At 39.9% G+C, this 18,344-nt stretch overlaps 1 protein-coding gene across 1 annotated transcript; it reads left to right on the forward strand.

Annotated features, from left to right (window-relative positions):
- Positions 1-906: 906 nt before the first annotated feature.
- Positions 907-18,184, forward strand: gls2b (glutaminase 2b (liver, mitochondrial)). The gene is made up of 18 exons (XM_062443848.1): positions 907-1,193; positions 2,035-2,134; positions 2,342-2,463; positions 5,547-5,676; positions 6,141-6,220; positions 8,566-8,729; positions 9,389-9,447; positions 10,295-10,327; positions 10,436-10,494; positions 10,653-10,719; positions 11,667-11,717; positions 11,856-12,032; positions 12,208-12,339; positions 12,861-12,953; positions 13,027-13,088; positions 13,897-13,973; positions 15,999-16,062; positions 16,567-18,184. The coding sequence occupies exons 1-18, from the start codon at positions 1,021-1,023 to the stop codon at positions 16,721-16,723; spliced, it is 1,800 nt and encodes a 599-aa protein (XP_062299832.1). The 5' UTR covers positions 907-1,020; the 3' UTR covers positions 16,724-18,184.
- Positions 18,185-18,344: the final 160 nt, after the last annotated feature.

The raw sequence follows: 18,344 nt of genomic DNA on the forward strand, positions 1-18,344 counted from the left end.
GAAGCAACACCACACACAGAAGAAAGCATGTTGTGATCACCATTATACATTATTCTCTAAATGGTACAATATTAAAGTCTAGTTTATTCTGGCTGATACATTTATAGTATTACTGTAATGATATCATTTGTATGTGGTGTTAAAAAAAGCCAGTATGCCTACTTTTTTATCCTTTTTATTTGTCAATATTAACATATTTTGTGGGGATTAACTGTGTTCTTACTATTAGATATAAATGTGTGCTGACCAGGTTCAACTGGTAGTGACCACAATAATAAACTTGAGAAGTTAGTTGGCTGGACACGTGTAGGTCAAAGACTCCCACAGACTTAAATACCCCTGATGAGTTGGTGACAGGTGTGAGGTTCTTTTGAGTTCATAGCATATCAAGTTTATTCAGATACAATACTAGGTGCCTATTTTTTTTTTTTTTATTAGTTCAAAGTTCTGTGGTAGCAAAATACTAATATTATCAAAACTAGTTTACACACTTCATTCTCACAACAGATGTGTGTCAAAATAAATTCCTCGCCTCTCATTGGCCACTGTATCTTTCAGTCAAGTGACAGCTGCAACAGAAAGTGGTTTGCCAGTCTATGTTTGCCAGTGATATATTACAGACACCCTGCTGCTTTCAAGTGCACCTCGGAAAATTCTTTTTTTCTTAAGTCTGTTTATTAATGTTAAGCAATATTAAATATCTGCCATACTGCAGTGGCTGTATAACTTTGATATCATGTGCATTTTTAGTATGTCAAGCCACATTTTCTGAAACTTTAAACAATATGAGTCATAGGCATGAAATACATCACTTTTACACATAGCCTACGCAGCAGGCCAATACTTGTTTGCTCATGACAAGAAAAGGGCAGTTACTTCCGACGACACCTGAACGCAACAAAACTTTGTATGTGAAAGTCAGTGACCTCGCAGGAGCCGCTCGCAAACACCTAAAAAAAAATAAAAAAGCTGCCACCGTTATCTGCTGTAATCTTCACCGCCAAAAGAAACACAGTCGCCATGCACTGCCTGAGAGCGCTGCGTCCAACCAGCTCTGTCCAGCTGATCGTCAAAAGTATAGATGCGACGAAGAAGGTTTTCATCATCCAGCCAGCATGTTGCATCAACACAAACTCAACAACCGCGACTCAGCGACGACCGTCCACACACTTGAATCATTCCCATCCGAAAAAGTAAGTGTTTTTGAGTGATAAATGAACACCTCCCTGCTGCTGCTGCTGTGGGTTCTCATCCACTTATTGCACAAAAGAGTTTGGTTATTATTCAGAATATGCTCAGTATGTGTGCATTACATTGGCCTACTTATGATGAGCTGTATATGCACACAGTAGATACACAGAGGAGTATTTTAATGGATGAACTGAATTAGATATTACAGTTAGTGTTGCAAAGGTGATAATATCAGCTGAAGTGTCAAGCTATAAATGAGATCTGGCATTCAGCACTGGGTTTGAGGTGTTTTTTTTAAAGCAACATGACATTTAGAGCTCCAAATAATAACAATAATAACAACGTTACTTCCACAGCAACTTTCATACAAAAAAAATGCAGCTACAGAAGATAGAACATTAAACCCAGTTGGTAATATTAATAAATATAAGATAGAATAGAGTGAATACACAGGAATGTATACTTCAGTGGTGGTAATTTGAGACTTAATAAGTGTAAAGTCTGAAAGTATTTTGTCTACGCAGTCTATAAATCAGTGCCTAGGTCTGTGCAGCCGTAAGCATAAATGAGGCTCCCTTTTCCCACACTCACCTCTGGTCTTGATGAACCAAAACAAGCCCCAGAACATCTCACAAACTAATTGCAACCAACCTTTCAAAGAGATCATTTGTATATAAAGTATGTTTTTCATATTAACGTATTTGAAAATGTATCTGAAATCTCATATTGTTCACTGTACAGCAAAGCTGGTTACGCAAGCTATTTATCTGAAAATAGCTGTGCATAAATGACATCATATATAATTTGTAAGTCTGTTCAAGAGTTTTCTCTTCACTTCACCAGGAATGTGCATTCAAAGCCCCACAGCTCTCGAGTGGAGGACATGCTTTTCTACACCATCACAGAGGGGAAAGAACAAGTCCCCATCTCATACTTTACCTCAGTAAGTAGCTGAAGAAACAGCCACTGTCAACAAATGCTTGATAGGGTAAACAATGACTCAATACATCTCAGACATTCAATACTTAAAGCATATTTTAGATATAAAAAATACCAGTTTGGATTTAGTGAGTTGGTTGCTTCAGTTATTTTTACCACAACACTGTGGATAAGACCGGAGGGCATATCTAAAGACCACTTCTGTTTGCAGGCCCTGAGGAAAACTGGCCTTCATCCATCTGACCCTCGTCTGAAGGAGTGCATGGAAAATCTCCGGAGAGCTGTGAAGGAATCTACTGGTGAGGTGATGATGGACAGAGACCTTTTCCACAGGTGAGACAGCAACGGATCTAGAAAGAGGTTAGGAATGAATAAAAACATTTTTAAAAATCAGTTAAAATCATTATTCACTAGCTGCTGACTGGAATTCATCCTGACCAAACATACGCACAAACTTATCAGCCAACAGACAGACGTCACAGCAGGAAAAACACAGGTGTAAAAAAAACATGAAGTGAATCATGACTTCATTCTATTTCGCTGCTTCAGTTTCAGCATACTGCATGCATGTTGGTTCAGTGTCAAGGTTTGCTGCGACACTTGAATACAACTGAGCCATCATTTATTTTATTTATCTATTTTACAGGGAATTCGCTCATTAATCAACAGGAAAGAAATGAACTATGAATGAGACAGAGTTAGCCTTAAAGGATCATTTTCAGATGTTGAAAAAGTCAACCTAAAACTTGAATAAAATGATTAATACATAATTAATTATGTATTAATAATTATGAATATGCACAGACTAAAAACAGCACACATTTACCAATCTAACAATGTCACAACACAGTATAGAATAGTATGTAGAGAAAGGCAACTACGTGTTTGATAATTAACGAGCCGGGTAATAAATTCCTTTCCTCTTATGCTGTTACAGAAAATGCTGACTCACTAAAAGTGCCACTACAAATAGGGATGATGCAGTCTTTACTGTCTTCAGTAGCACCTGTGTTTTTCCTACTTAGTCTAAATGTAGACTATTAAAAGGGCTGGATAGCTTACTACAACAACAGCAAAACAGCTTAATCCAGAACACCATAAAATTAGATTTCCCTCTTCACCTGTAGTGCTGTTTGTCAAGCATGCTGATGTTTTACTGGCTGTAACCAACACCAGTGTAATAAAGCTCTGTGATGTTTAGATTATGGTGTTCAAAGCAGCAAAATATTACAACATCTATTTCCAATTTAAATTATAAAGTTGTTTTTGATCATCCATAGAGTCAAGTCATTTTTATTTATGTAGCTCAATATGACAAATCACAAATCTGCCTCAGTTGAGATTCAAGGCAATCTGTACAACATCCTCTATCCTTAGACCCTTGATTCAGATAAGGATCTAAGGAACAGAAGTACACTCACCACCAACTGTCATTGTCTTAAAACCTGTCCTATTTTATTTGGAAACATACTTACTATTTATCTTTGCTGCTTTGATTGCCAAAAAACAACTGCTATTTGGTTTTAATCCATTTGGATGACCTACAGCCAATATCTCCAGATCTAAGGTGAACTGCTCCTTTGAATACAAACCGCAGCATCTGGCAATTAACTGTTAGTCCAGTAGTGTCGTCATCCTGAAGGCCAGGGGGTGGGATTAACATGAAGGGATTTTTTTTAACCAGCTGTCCCACAAATACTGTACCACAGATAGTGATGTATAGTTTTATGTCCTGTGCTCTTTTGTAGAAAACTCACAACATACTGTATTACTGGATTTCCAGTTTTGACATACACTGAGAGATATTAATGCAGCAGTTCAGCAACTCAAACACAGGAACACACAGCGTATTTGGGCAGTTCTAATGAGCAACAGTGTTCAAGCTATCGAACTGTATTTACTGGGAAACATTACAATGGATTTCTGTTGTAAGAGTTGCCTTTTTCTGGGAGTTGTTCTTCTAATGTGCCCCCTCAAAACTGACTTGAATCTCAACACTGACTGTCTCATGGTGTTTGGTTTTCCATTATCCACCTGGTGCAGGCATGAGGACTATTTTTAGTCTGACCTTCCAACAACAATCCATTTTAATGAAGGATTTGTTGTTTGTGACTTGCTATGTGATTGTCTCTCTGCCTGTCACTCCTTTTGTCGGTCCTTTTCATTCTTTTGTCTTCAACATTACTGACTGACTGAGTCTGAAAAGTGTTAACTTGACTGTGTGGTCACGTTTTAGTTTGTGGTAGTGTTTTTATTAAATCATATGATACTACAAGGTGGTCATTACATTTTAACCCCACCCTCTTCCTCTGTGTCCAGTACCAGTCAAAAGTTTGGACACACTTGCCCATTCACTTGAATGAGCAAGTGTGTCCAAATGTTTGACTAATACTGTGTGTATATGAAGGGAGAAACATAACATGTTGCATAATGTAACAAAATGTAATACATTACAATTATTATTATTAAACTTTCATACACTGTACACCCGATAGATGTCATGAATATTTGTTGATATTTCAGCTGTATTGTAAATATATGATAACAGTCAGGTCTTGAATCTGCAGTCAACCAGGTAGTTACTTTTAAATGATTTATATCAAAAAGGTAATAATAGCGGCCAAAACACATGTTGTTAATGAATGTTAAAACCAGTACTTCAGTAAAAGCTACATGTGTACATAGACATTAATCAAAGTAAAAAAAATGTTCTAAAAGTGGTGAAATGTTACTTTTAAATTGATGAACTAAAATGTGGAGGTTTCCTGTGGTGCAGAAGCCAGTGTTATGTAGAGTGTCGGGAGATGTCAGCTCTATTTACTGTCATGTTGATCAAAGCAAAGACTTGTCACTCAGGCTGATAGCTGGCAGCTGCTGCTATTCACTCATGCTCACACACACACACACACACACACACACACACACACACACACACACACACACACACACACACACACACACACACACACACACACACACACACACACTCACAGAGAGTACACATATACTCACTGAGCACTTTATCAGGAACACATGTGCAATCTAATTCACGCCAAAGTGTTCTTTATATTTAGCCTGCCTCATGTATGTTAATTGGCAGACAATGTAATAAGAACACATTTCAATGTAATGCATCCACCACCTACTATGACCTTAATAATCAACATAAAGTATAAACATAAAGTAAACATGAAGAAAATTATCAAATTTCTGGCAACAAAAACTGAACATGTATAAGCTTCATAAAAGTAGAATTTATAACAGAGCAGTTGTATAGGATTGCATTAGATTGCACAGGTGTTTATAATAATGTGCTCGTTGAGTGCATATGCACTAAGGTAATATTACATACAGGATTTAATTTTTACTAAGTGCCCCTGAGTAACTCTGCATACTTTGTTTTATTCTGCTTTCAGGTGTGTTGGTGGAAACATCATCCTGCTTATTCAGGCCTTCAGGCAGAAATTTATCATCCCAGAGTTTGATGTGTTTGCACAAAAAATAAACGAGATCTACCACACAGTGCAAAAGCAAAATGATGGAGTGGTAAGCATTTCAACGATGATCGTACTTAAATAATTCCTTTTCCTTTATTATATTAAAATAGAAAATGGATCAGAAATGGATTGAATGGGAAAAAATGTATAATTTCCAGGTCTTCTGTATTTTAGGAATGGGTGTAGAAACACAGAAACAGTATTATTCATTCCTTTCACATGTCTGAATACAGATTTTTAATATATATTTTACACATTGTAATATGTTCTATAAATGGTGTAGTAAAGAGTAAACTATAGTTATAGATAGACTTGGCTTTCTTTAAATTGACGCTATCTTTGCACTATTTGCTGGTAGTAAATTTAACACTGGTATTGAATTATGATGCAGAAAATGTCTAGTAAGCTTGCTCCCATTCCACTGACTACTGCAGTACCTTTAGTGAAGACACTTACTCTTGAACATGAAACTGTGATTGGACTCTGGTTCTCTTATGTATCTTGGTCCCTTAGGTTGCAAACTACATCCCCCAGCTGGCCAAGTTTAGTCCAGGACTGTGGGGAGTGTCTTTGTGTACAGTGGATGGCCAGAGGTAAGGAATACAGATTCAGACTTGTTCTTAGTGTTAAAGCTGTTTTTCCCTCTACTGAGCATGTTTGCAACAGTGTCAGAAAGGATAAATCTCTAAAATGTGAGAAAGCTATGAGCAGAGCTTATCAGCAGTGAGACGTACTTCATCGAGGCCTCCTGGTCTAAACAAACATCCATCCATCCATCCATCTTCTACCGCTTATCCGGGGTCGGGTCGCGGGGGCAGCAGCCTAAGCAGGGAAGCCCAGACTTCCCTCTCCCCAGCCACTTCGTCCAGCTCTTCCCGGGGGATCCCGAGGCGTTCCCAGGCCAGCCGAGAGACATAGTCTCTCCAGCGTGTCCTGGGTCTTCCCCGGGGTCTCCTACCGGTGGGACGTGCCCTGAACACCTCACCTGGGAGGCGTCCGGGAGGCATCCTAACTAGATGCCCGAGCCACCTCATCTGGCTCTTCTCAACGCGGAGGAGCAGCGGATCTACTCCGAGCTCCTCCCGGATGACCGAGCTTCTCACCCTATCTCTAAGGGAGAGCCCTACCACCCTACGGAGGAAGCTCATTTCGGCCGCTTGTACCCGCGATCTCGTTCTTTCGGTCACTACCCAAAGCTCATGACCATAGGTGAGGGTAGGAACGAAGATCGACTGGTAAATCGAGAGCTTCGCCTTTCGGCTCAGCTCTCTCTTCACCACGACGGATCTGTGCAGAGCCCGCATTACTGCAGACGCCTCCATAAAAATTATGAACAGGATCGGTGACAAAGGGCAGCCCTGGCGGAGTCCAACCCCCACCGGAAACGAGTCCGACTTACTACCAGCTATGCGGACCAAGCTCTGACACCGGTCGTACAGGGAACGGACGGCCTGTATCAGGGGGTCCGATACCCCGTACTCCCGAAGAACCCCCCACAGGACCCCCCGAGGGACACGGTCGAATGCCTTTTCCAAGTCCACAAAGCACATGTGGACTGGTTGGGCAAACTCCCATGCACCCTCAAGGATCCTGCAGAGGGTGTAGAGCTGGTCCACAGTTCCACGACCCGGACGAAAACCACATTGCTCCTCCTGAATCCGAGGTTCGACTATCCGACGGACCCTCCTCTCCAGTACCCCTGAATAGACCTTACCAGGGAGGCTGAGGAGTGTGATCCCCCTATAGTTGGAACACACCCTCTGGTCCCCCTTCTTAAAAAGAGGGACCACCACCCCAGTTTGCCAATCCAGAGGCACTGCCCCCGATGTCCACGCGATGTTGCAGAGTCGTGTCAACCATGACAGCCCCACAACATCCAGGGCCTTGAGGAACTCCGGGCGGATCTCATCCACCCCCGGGGCCTTGCCACCGAGGAGCTTCTTGACCACCTCGGCGACCTCAGCCCCAGAGATAGGAGAGCCCACACCCGGGTCCCCAGGCCCTGCTTCCTTACCGGAAGGCGTGTCGGTGGTATTGAGGAGGTCTTCGAAGTATTCCTTCCACTGATCCACGACGTCCCGAGTCGAGGTCAGCAGGGCACCGTCAGCCCCATACACAGTATTGACGGTGCACTGCTTCCCCCTCCTGAGACGCCGGATGGTGGTCCAGAACCTCTTCGAAGCCGTCCGGAAGTCGTTCTCCATGGCCTCACCGAACTCCTCCCATGTCTGGGTTTTTGCCTCAGCGACTGCCGCAGCCCCCCGCTTGGCCTGCCGGTACCTGCCTGCTGCCTCCGGAGTCCCACAGGCCAAAAAGGCCCTATAGGACTCCTTCTTCAGCGTGACGGCATCCCTCACCGCCGGTGTCCACCAGCGGGTTCGGGTATTGCCGCCACGACAGGCACCGACCACCTTGCGGCCACAGGACCGGTCAGCCGCCTTGACAATGGAGGCGCGGAACATGGCCCACTCGGACTCAATGTCCCTCGCCTCCCCCGGTACATGGTCAAAGTTCTCCCGGAGGTGGGAATTGAAGCTCTCTCTGACAGGAGACTCTGCCAGACGTTCCCAGCAGACCCTCACAATGCGTTTAGGTCTGCCAGGTCTGACCGGCATCCTCCCCCACCATCGGAGCCAAATCACCACCAGGTGGTGATCAGTTGACAGCTCCGCCCCTCTCTTCGCCCGAGTGTCCAAGACATGCGGCCGCAAGTCCGACTACACGACTACAAAGTCAATCATCGAACTGCGGCCTAGGGTGTCCTGGTGCCAAGTGCACATATGGACACCCTTATGCTTATGCAACAAACAGCTAAAAGATAATATGTGGTAGAACTGTAGAGTTTAAAGGTATAAATCTGTTGCATGCAGTGATACCAGACAAGTGATTTTTTTCATATCGTGTAGGACTTGACGTCTGCTCTGTCTCCTTCCTGCAGACACTCAGTAGGCGACACCAAGCTGCCGTTCTGCCTGCAGTCGTGCGTGAAGCCCCTGCAGTATGCCATTGCCGTCCATGAAGCGGGAACAGATATGGTTCACCGTTATGTCGGCATGGAGCCCAGCGGACTCAAGTTCAACATGCTCTCACTTGATGATGAAGGTGTGTAAGGCCTCATCACTGTCCCATTTGATAGCAAAAGCTTACATCACCCTGTAGTCAGTGTGAGGAAATGACACTTCTAGTTTAAATCAGCTGGGGAAGAAAATCTATGAGATATGAGTAGATTTGTCTGCTGCACCAGATTATTTCTCCTTCTTTTCTTTTTTTTTTTAGCTGACTGCATCAGTGTTATCACTCCCTGGAAAGATTATGTCGCTTCCCAAGATTATTTAATACAACCACATCATATCTTGTCAAAAACTTTGACTTTTGTAATTTGGGCATGGTCTTTGACTCCAAACTTAAAATTTTGAAGTATTGGAAACGTCAGTTAATTTCTCTCTTCATAGGCAAACAAACTCATATCAAACTGGCTATATTATTATATTTTTGTTTCTTTTTATCCCCATGACAACAGCTCAAGTAGACCATGTTTGTAATGTGAATGTTTGAATTGATTGTGGTGTTCTTTCACTGTATTTGTGTTGTTTTTTAATAGATGTGCACGTCAGTGTGAACATGCTACACATTGCTTCATACCTCAGGTCCCTTCATGACTTTATAAAATCTTCTCCTTGGTGTTTTGTTATGTTACATTTTTAGTCATTCAGTGTAGTACTCCTCATCAACATTGTGCCTTATCTTGTCCCCTCTCCCAGATAAACCGCACAACCCCATGGTGAATGCTGGGGCCATAGTGATCAGCTCTCTTATCAAGGTAAACAGATGAACATGTACGGCCCGCTCTGTAACGGATGAGTCATCACATGTAGTTAATAGAATTCCCACTGGTCATGTCATTTGTGGAAAATCGTAACATTTTTCTGTATTCCAAGTCAGGAAAAAACATTAATTATGACAGAAAGGGATACAAAATGAGATTATACAAAAAAAATACATCCATACACATCAATGTTATTTAATTGTTAAGCGCTTTTTTTAGTTTTGCTGATGATTTTCAACATTTCCAACTGGAACATTACCAAAACTTTCTGGAAAAACAATCACCTTGTTTTTGTTTTCGAGAAAATCAGCGATTTATTGTAGATGAGGAACAAATCCTACCAGCCCTGTGAGACCCTGTAATGTGCAATATGGTAATTTGTCAGCCCGCAGGTTGTTGAGTGAGTCTGGCGATGCGGTGATGATCTTTATGACAAGGCCTGAGGGATATGTCATAAAGCAGCTGTAGCAAGTTATTAATATAACATAAAAACACCTAGCGAATGACACATTTTGTGAAATTATACCTCATTAACTGAATATGACTGCTGTTCAGACTCACATTCACAAAACCACGATCGATAGTATCATATTTTGTCTGTAGTCTGCCTGAACTCTACCTGAGCTCTGCAAGTCATAATGACTGCTTGTCTCTCCTCTTTATGTCCCATCTGATTATAAAAAAGCTAAATTATGCAATCACTGATACATTCATGCATTGTTTCACACCGTGTAATTAGTCGTACAGATGTCATATTCGTGACTGTGGGAATTGCTTGAATTTGGTAATTGTAATTACGGCGTATTTTTACATGAACAACTGGCTCTCACTTTGTCTACAGCCTCGTTCGAACAAGGCAGAGAAGTTTGACTATGTAAGTGATTTGACTTAAATTTTCTTGTCTGTTAAATCCATGAATATGAAAATGTGGCACGATTATCTCATTGGGACCCAGACATCCTTTTTTATTTTGTTTCCTTAGGTTATGGAGTTTGTGAAAAAGATGACAGGTCAAGAGTATGTTGGATTCAGCAATGCCACGTGAGTGTATTGTCAAGTAATTTAGAAATATTTCATCATTATATCTTATTTTAGCACACCTCTGTCAGATGAGTTACTGTGTTAGGCAGAGTGCGTGTCCATTGAGCTGTTGCATTATTGATGATTTAATATTGACCTCCTCTTCCTCTGTGTCTCAGGTTCCAGTCTGAAAAAGAAACAGGCGACAGAAATTTTGCTATTGGATACTACATGAAAGAGAAGAAGGTCAGTTAGATACTGCTTTGCTACAGTGCTGAATATGTGGAATTGTGAGTCTTTTAAATGCATGTTGCCTCTCCTTGAGATCAAGCTCAATACTCAGATAACTATGTCCAACTATTTTCATTCATATTTGTGTTAACATGTCACACATTTGTTCAAGGTTTGCATAACTACTATAGAAAGCTTATTATGTTTACAATGTGAAGGATAATCTTATATTTTTTAAAGAAACATTCATAGAAACATTCATAAGCATAACATTCTCACATATTTCTTTATCCACGTCTGGCCAAGAGTCAGTCCTTAAGGACACACTGCAAAGGAAGCTTGTTTTGTTAGCTCTCTCATACTTGTGTTCACTGCTGAAAGTTCATGGCCATAGTTGAGTGTTGGATTGTAGATTGACAAGTAAATCCAATAATTTGGGCTCATATTCCTCATCCCATTTTACCCTCACACATGAACCGCATAAACCCCAAGACACTTAAATACTTCACTGAAGACAGAATCCCTTGAAATGGTCTCCAAAGGCAAACTGGCACCATGTAAGAGGCCAGAATAAAGATGATTATAAAACCCTATGAAACTGTAGGGAAACCAAAGCCTCCTTCTGGATCCAAGCCTGGGAGGTGAGATCCCTCAATCAGTCTGAATGTTTAACATGGAAGCACTGCTGTAGGTAGGGGGTCGAATCAACATGAAATACTAATCAAATTAGTATGAATCATCAAATTCTAATTAAGATTGATACAAAATGCAATTAGGTGAAATCAAAGCAAAATAAATAAAACATTAAGATTTACAATTGTGTATATTACCTAGGATTATAAACCTCTGGCATCCTCTCTTGTTTTTTGTGTAAATATTTAACTCATGTATACAGGGGTGGCCATGTTCAGTCTGCACAGTGCTGTGTTGAAAACTCATGATGATCATATTTCATTTTCCAGTGTTTTCCTCCGGGTGCGGATATGATCGATGCCCTGGACTTTTACTTCCAGGTACAGTAAACCGTTCCTCTGTGAACAGAATCTTTAAACAGCCGTTTTGTTATTCTTGTTGATCCTGATATTGATTGTTTAAGCTGTAATGTAAACAGTTTCAGTACTTTCACTTCATAAACCCTCTGTTGCTCCTAGCTTTGCTCCATCGAAGTGACCTGCGAGTCAGGTAGTATCATGGCAGCCACTCTGGCCAACGGAGGGATCTGTCCAATCACAGGCGAGCATGTCCTGAGCGCAGAGGCAGTGCGAAACACCTTGAGTCTCATGCACTCGTGTGGCATGTATGACTTCTCTGGGCAGATGGCTTTTCATGTGAGTAATGTGGGGAGATGTTTGGCACCACAGCACCAACCCCATACAAAAGGAAATGACATTTGCAGAATGATAAATGACTGTTCGCTGTGATAAGTTAGCCTAAGCTGTGAAGGAAATGGTGGTTTGTGCATTTGCCTGAAACAAATCACACATTCAGCTTCTCATCTGCCAGGTGGGCTTGCCTGCCAAATCCGGAGTATCCGGTGCAGTACTGCTGGTGATCCCCAACGTCATGGGAGTGATGTGTTGGTCTCCTCCACTGGACAGAGTTGGAAACAGCGTCCGAGGAATACACTTCTGTCAGGCAAGAGCAAGACTTACACCCTGCCTTTTGTTTTTTAACATTTGGACCGTTTTCTGGAGAAAAGGTAGCGTAAGCTCATAATGTGTAGAGGTTTAATGTGAATATGACCTCAAAATCATTTTTATGTAATTTGTTTTGCCACAGATATATTCTCATCTTGGCCTTCATTGCAGAAAAAAAAAGATTACTTTCTCAGTTAGACTAATCAGTTGACTTTTTACCAAAGCCTGAAGCATGAAAGTTTAGGTTCCAAGCATTAATATCTTTAAGATGTTAATCAAGTAGTGCCCTGCTGAGAAATAATTGTGGAAAGTGGTCAAAATGAGCGCCAGAACACAGTAAATAATTTGTGACTCTTGAGTAATGACATTAAATCAGCCTCCTGTGATGTAGCAGCTTCAGATTTTACCTCCCAGTGACTTCACAGGTTTTAATTTTGTTTCTTAGGAATCAACTATAATTTAATAGTGTGTGTTCCTCTTAAATTACGCAATGTAAATACTGTATCTTGCCGTCCTCAGGAGCTTGTGTCACTCTTCAATTTCCACAATTATGACAACTTGAGGCACTTTGTGAAGAAGCAGGATCCTCGCAGACAGGATGGCGATGACAGGGTTTGTTTCTTTCTTGTTTTGTTCTGTTTGTGTTTTGTGCCTCTGGGTTTACGTCACTTTCCTGTGTTTTCAGAACAAGTCTGTTTTCAACTTGATGTTCGCTGCCTATAGTGGAGATGTGTCAGCCTTGAGAAGGTACATTACAAGCAAGCCTGAGTATTGTTTGTCATATATAATAAATGTCTTTCAGAATATTTAAACTGGCCTGGTGTTGTACAAGTTACATGGAAAACAATCAGTACTCCTTGGCGTCTCTACTGGAGGGATGAACATTTTATCCAAAACACATTGCTGTTTCGATGGTGGTGGTGGAGAGCGCTGTCAAGGATGTCATTCAAAATGATGACTGCGGAGGCTAAAACATAATTCACATAATTTTCATACTCACATAAAGATTTCACTGTCCCTCTGTCTGTTCTGTGGAAGCATCATATGTTTCTCCACTTATTCATTTTGGTTTTTCCTTCAATTTTCCACATGTCTATAGTTCAACTCTCCTCAACTCTCCAAAATCCTGGTGAAAAAAATCCTACAGCACACACAAATATTGCATCTAGATGATATATTAAAAAAGCATATATTTATATCTAATCGCATGTTATTCTATTAGCTAAAAATACTCCCTCATATCTTTCATGTCATTTATGGAGCCCCAAACTGCCTACATGTAGTGAAAGGTTATCCAAGAAATAAAAAAACATAACTGAATGCATCAATATATAATACAATTACATGGTGAAATGTTTTCCCTTAATCACCAATCAGTAGGTGAAAAAAAAGTGTTTCTTACTTTCTAAAGTAAAAGTAAAACCTAAATGCTTATATACTAAATATATTATTCTATTCTGTATATATATTACAAGGTGGGATGAAGACAGTTTTTATTAACTCATAAAAGATTTTGTGTACCCAAAAGCAACTTTTAAAGTCTTTATCTCCTCAGGTTTGCACTTTCATCCATGGACATGGATCTGAAAGACTATGATTCCCGAACAGCACTCCACATCGCTGCTGCAGAGGGTGAGCTTCACATCTTCAGTTTATCACTGGTTATAAAGTTGTATTTAGTGAATGAGCAACAATCAAAATGATATCAACATAAAGCAGACTGGCAGCAAAGGATGCGATTGGTCTAATAAGCAGCAACACAGAGAGCTATCAGGACGCTTTGCTCTCACACGCGCTGCATTGATAGACACTCTCTAGCGCGCACTCTTGCTTGCTCGCTGCAGATTCCGGGAGATTGTATATAATTTGCGGGCGTTAAGGAGCCACTATCAATATGCGGGACACTCCCGGAACTTCCGTGAGAGTTGGGATGTCTGCACTAAAGCAATAACTAACGCTATAGGAGTATTTGTAGCACCAGAGATGCTACTGTTAGGATACAATTAGGACACTGTTAGGACAGTTAAGACACTTGATTGTTCAGGGATGTCTATGGACATTAGACTGTTTTAATTTAGTTTTTGTTTTATTATGAACTTGAATATCATCTAATATGAAGAGTGCACACTGCAGTTACAAAAGGGTCACTACATGATTCTTTTGTTTATAGTAAGTTTCCAATTGACTGCTGAAACAAGTTATTGTTACATTATATTGCTAATAAATTATTTAATTTTGACTGTAGGGCCTTAGTGTGGTACATTGCAAAGAATATTATATCACTCATGACTAGTCCAAAAAATGGCATAGGCATCTGTGCTAAAAGGACCCAAAAAAAAGAATTGAGAATCGAATCGAATCGTGACCTTAAAATCCAAAATAAAATCGAATCGAGGATTTGGAGAATCTAGCACACATAGATGTTCAGCCTTTAAAGGTAAAAGATACCATTTGTTTAAATGGTGAAAACTCCAATAAAATATGAGACAACATACAATCACTTTTGAGTTCAAAAATTCCAATAAAATACTGCTGTTCAAAATAGTGTCAAACTACTCAAACATGTTGAAGCTGAAATGATATCATTTATGGTGATATATGGTACAGCACAAAGCCTGGCACATTTACTGTAATTAGAGATGTTGTAAACTCTGCAGAGAAATGTTGATCGGGTTGTCAAGTCACGCCTGTACTATCGTGGCCTGGCTGATGGAACAGGTGCGATATCAATGACATTTCGCTCTACTAGATAACTGTGTACCAGCGATGAGGTGAGACACTATAAAAAGTCTGTCACTACAGGCGCCGGCATACTTGCAGTTAGTTCCAAGATGAGGAAAGTTGTGGAAAGTTACAGATATCATCTTTAAAATATGTCTTATTAAATGAGAATTGTTTGACCCAAGAACATGTTTGTGACACAAAATGACACTTGTTAAACTTAGTTGAAATGAAAATTATATTTCACTTGCATTTTATGAAATGACACTTGTTGCTGTGATTAAAGTCTAGCCTTTTAATTTTGTAACTGTGTTTGCTTTGAACGTTTTATGTTTACGTTATCTGGCTGAAAGATTTCGAGATCTGTGACTGACACACAGCTTTAATTAGTGCTAATTGGTTTCCACTTCATTTGTTCTCATGATTAACTAGAGAGTCACTGTACCTCTGGCTCACATTAAACAAAACCACTAATGAATCAGCCCATAAACCCTCACAGAGCACCATATGTTCGATTATTTATCTTGTGGTCTGGTCTAGTTTATTCACAGCACGGATTTAAAGCTCCACTTCAGTGTCCTCAACAGCAACATTTTACAAAAGAAGCCTTGTGAACAAGCCATTCGTTCAAAAGATAGAAATGGGAGTAATAACTGCTTTCTTCCTAATGGAAAAAGCAGAGCTATGCACTCCTAAACCTGATGGTGAGTTGGATTGCAGCTGGAGGAAATAAACATACATCAGTTATTTCATGTATTTTGTATTCTTATAAGCTATATTTTACTTTCAGAGAAATATCTCCCACACACACTTTGTTCATGCTATTAGATAAAATTGTACGTTTAGTTTTGGGTGGAGTTATTTTCAAGAGGGTGGTTGATGTTGCATTACTTTGCTTTTGGGAAATAAACAGTCATATTTTATGTTTATTCTCAGGTCACATAGATGTGGTGAAGTTCCTCACTGAAACCTGCAAAGTGGATCCATTTGTAGAAGACAGGTGAGATTGTCATCTGTATCATTTGTCTTTGTATCTGTAGCTTTGATTATCTAATATTTGTACTACTCTTCATTTTACGTTTTTGATCATGATCAAATATTTTCACTTCTAGTTGTGTTTTCTCAGATTTGTCTTCAGATAAAATCAATATAATTTTTTTCTGCCCTTTTCTTTATTTTGTGGAGAATAATCCATTACCTGGTTAACAAAAAGGTCTGAATGAAAGTAAAATATCAATTGCAAATTTACAATTCCCTGAAAGCCAGAGATACTAAAATAAACAAGCATATAAAATAGATATCAAAAGTAAATCAATAAAAAAATATAAATTGGATTGGGACATTGCACATTTGGACCTTTTGAGTGTTGAAGCTCCTCACCATATAAATCGTACAGAGAATCCATAATTGAATAAATACATTTGCACAATTGATATGTCTCCGCGATCTGTCTTCTGTTTTTGATTTCTCTCCCTCATTGTGAGCTTTACTCATTGCCATGCAGGTGGGGAAACCTCCCAGTCGATGATGCCATGCAGTTCGGACATGACGAGGTCGTAGCAGTGCTGAAAGATTACCAGCAGGTCTGCAGGCAACAGGAAACACAACAAACTGAGGTTGAGCGTTCCCCGAAGCTGGAGACCATCGAAGGCATGGTGTGATGTCTGCAAGCGGAGCCTCAAACTGCAACATGTCAGGGCATATGTGCAATTTGTCACAGTTTGAAATACAGTAATCGACTGGTAACACAGAGTACTGCAGGAGTGCCAAACACAGATCCAAACTGATCTACTGACTTTGGTCGAGTAACTTGACTGTGGGAATTAACTATGCAAGCTGCAGCAAGGGAAAAGCTTTACCAGTGAAATGGAAAATTGTATAAATATGCAAACCGCATATAAAGTAGGCGTGAAATTACAATACAGACGATAGGCTGAGGAAAAATAATGACACAACAATGCAATAAAATTTAACTATTTTGCATAAACAATCACATATTTGCTGCAAACAGTTTCAGCTTAATTTCAATTTTTTATTTCTGAAAGAACACGAACCTGGACACAATGTTCATGTTCTGATAAGATTTGTGAAAAGTTATATGGAGCTCAGGGTCTCAGTATGGTTGCAGAGAAATTTGATAAACTGAAAAGATATTTATACAGTGCTTCTTTTTACTTACAACAGTGCTTTATATTTTTACTGTTATATCTTTTTTAATGCTCTGTTGTGCCTTGATGAACAGCCTCCTTTAAATATGTAACACTATGTGGTGTGTTTGAATGCAAAAGCAAATTTGATCACAGTACTATACTGTATGATCCCAATACAGTGAATGTAGGACTCATTGTATATATTTTGTTCTTCAGCTGTAAATAAGTGTAATGGATTCCACATACACTATTATTATAGAAAGTGTCATAACATTAAATTACCAAAAGTAATTTATGACGTAAATTAAACATATTTTATTTATCTACCACCTATGGTTTTTTCTTTTGGTTTCACGAGGTTAGTCAATGCCTCATGTAGTCTGTTATTAAATATTAAGCAGTATCCACTAAATCGGCTTAAAATTGGAATACATGACAGGGAGGCGGCAGCAAGTTGGCAGAAAGACCAGGAGTAAGGAAAATGTAGAGACATTCAGCTATGGACACAATGTACCAATACTGAAACTTAGACTGGGTGAGCTTCTCCTCTACTTATCAATACTTTATTTATCAATGTGTACTTTATCAGCTTAGATTCATTTTCTGACATAGGCTGAGGTGCAGGCAGATACAGTAGGCCTCTTCTGTTGCAGTAGTAGCCACTGTGCACATATGCATCGATTTTTTAAGCATCCACTAGCTGGCACTGTGTACCCATCAAAGAAATGTGTATCATTGTACTACACATAGTGCTTGAGATCCCTGCAGGAAAATAACATTATTGAGCAGAAAATAGCATATACAAGACTGACCTGACATCCAGACAGCATGTTGCCACCATTTACCATGTTGGTCCTGACACATCCTCCATCTTTTCTACTGCAACAACGGCTGGGCAGACAAGTCTCCACGAGCTAATGACATAGCTATTATTGCACTTATTGAACTGAATAAAGCATTTATTGAACTAAAAATTTCATCCAAACTTTGTGTTGTTTTTTTAAATATAATTGTTATAGTTTGCTAGACCACTAGTATGCAGGGCACTGGATTATGAGCAATAGGTTTGACATCCAGCATTTGAAATGTTTTACAGGTAATATGTACAACCCATTGCCTCATACATTATGCG

Source organism: Scomber scombrus, chromosome 3 (assembly GCF_963691925.1).
Source record: "Scomber scombrus chromosome 3, fScoSco1.1, whole genome shotgun sequence".
NCBI lineage: Eukaryota > Metazoa > Chordata > Actinopteri > Scombriformes > Scombridae > Scomber > Scomber scombrus.

Coding starts and splice junctions, on each gene's coding strand:
- gls2b (XM_062443848.1), top strand. CDS start 1,021: ATGCACTGCCTGAGAGCGCTGCGTCCAACCAGCTCTGTCCAGCTGATC. Junction 2,135..2,341: donor CCATCTCATACTTTACCTCA/GTAAGTAGCTGA, acceptor TTCTGTTTGCAG/GCCCTGAGGAAAACTGGCCT. Junction 2,464..5,546: donor GACAGAGACCTTTTCCACAG/GTGAGACAGCAA, acceptor TTCTGCTTTCAG/GTGTGTTGGTGGAAACATCA.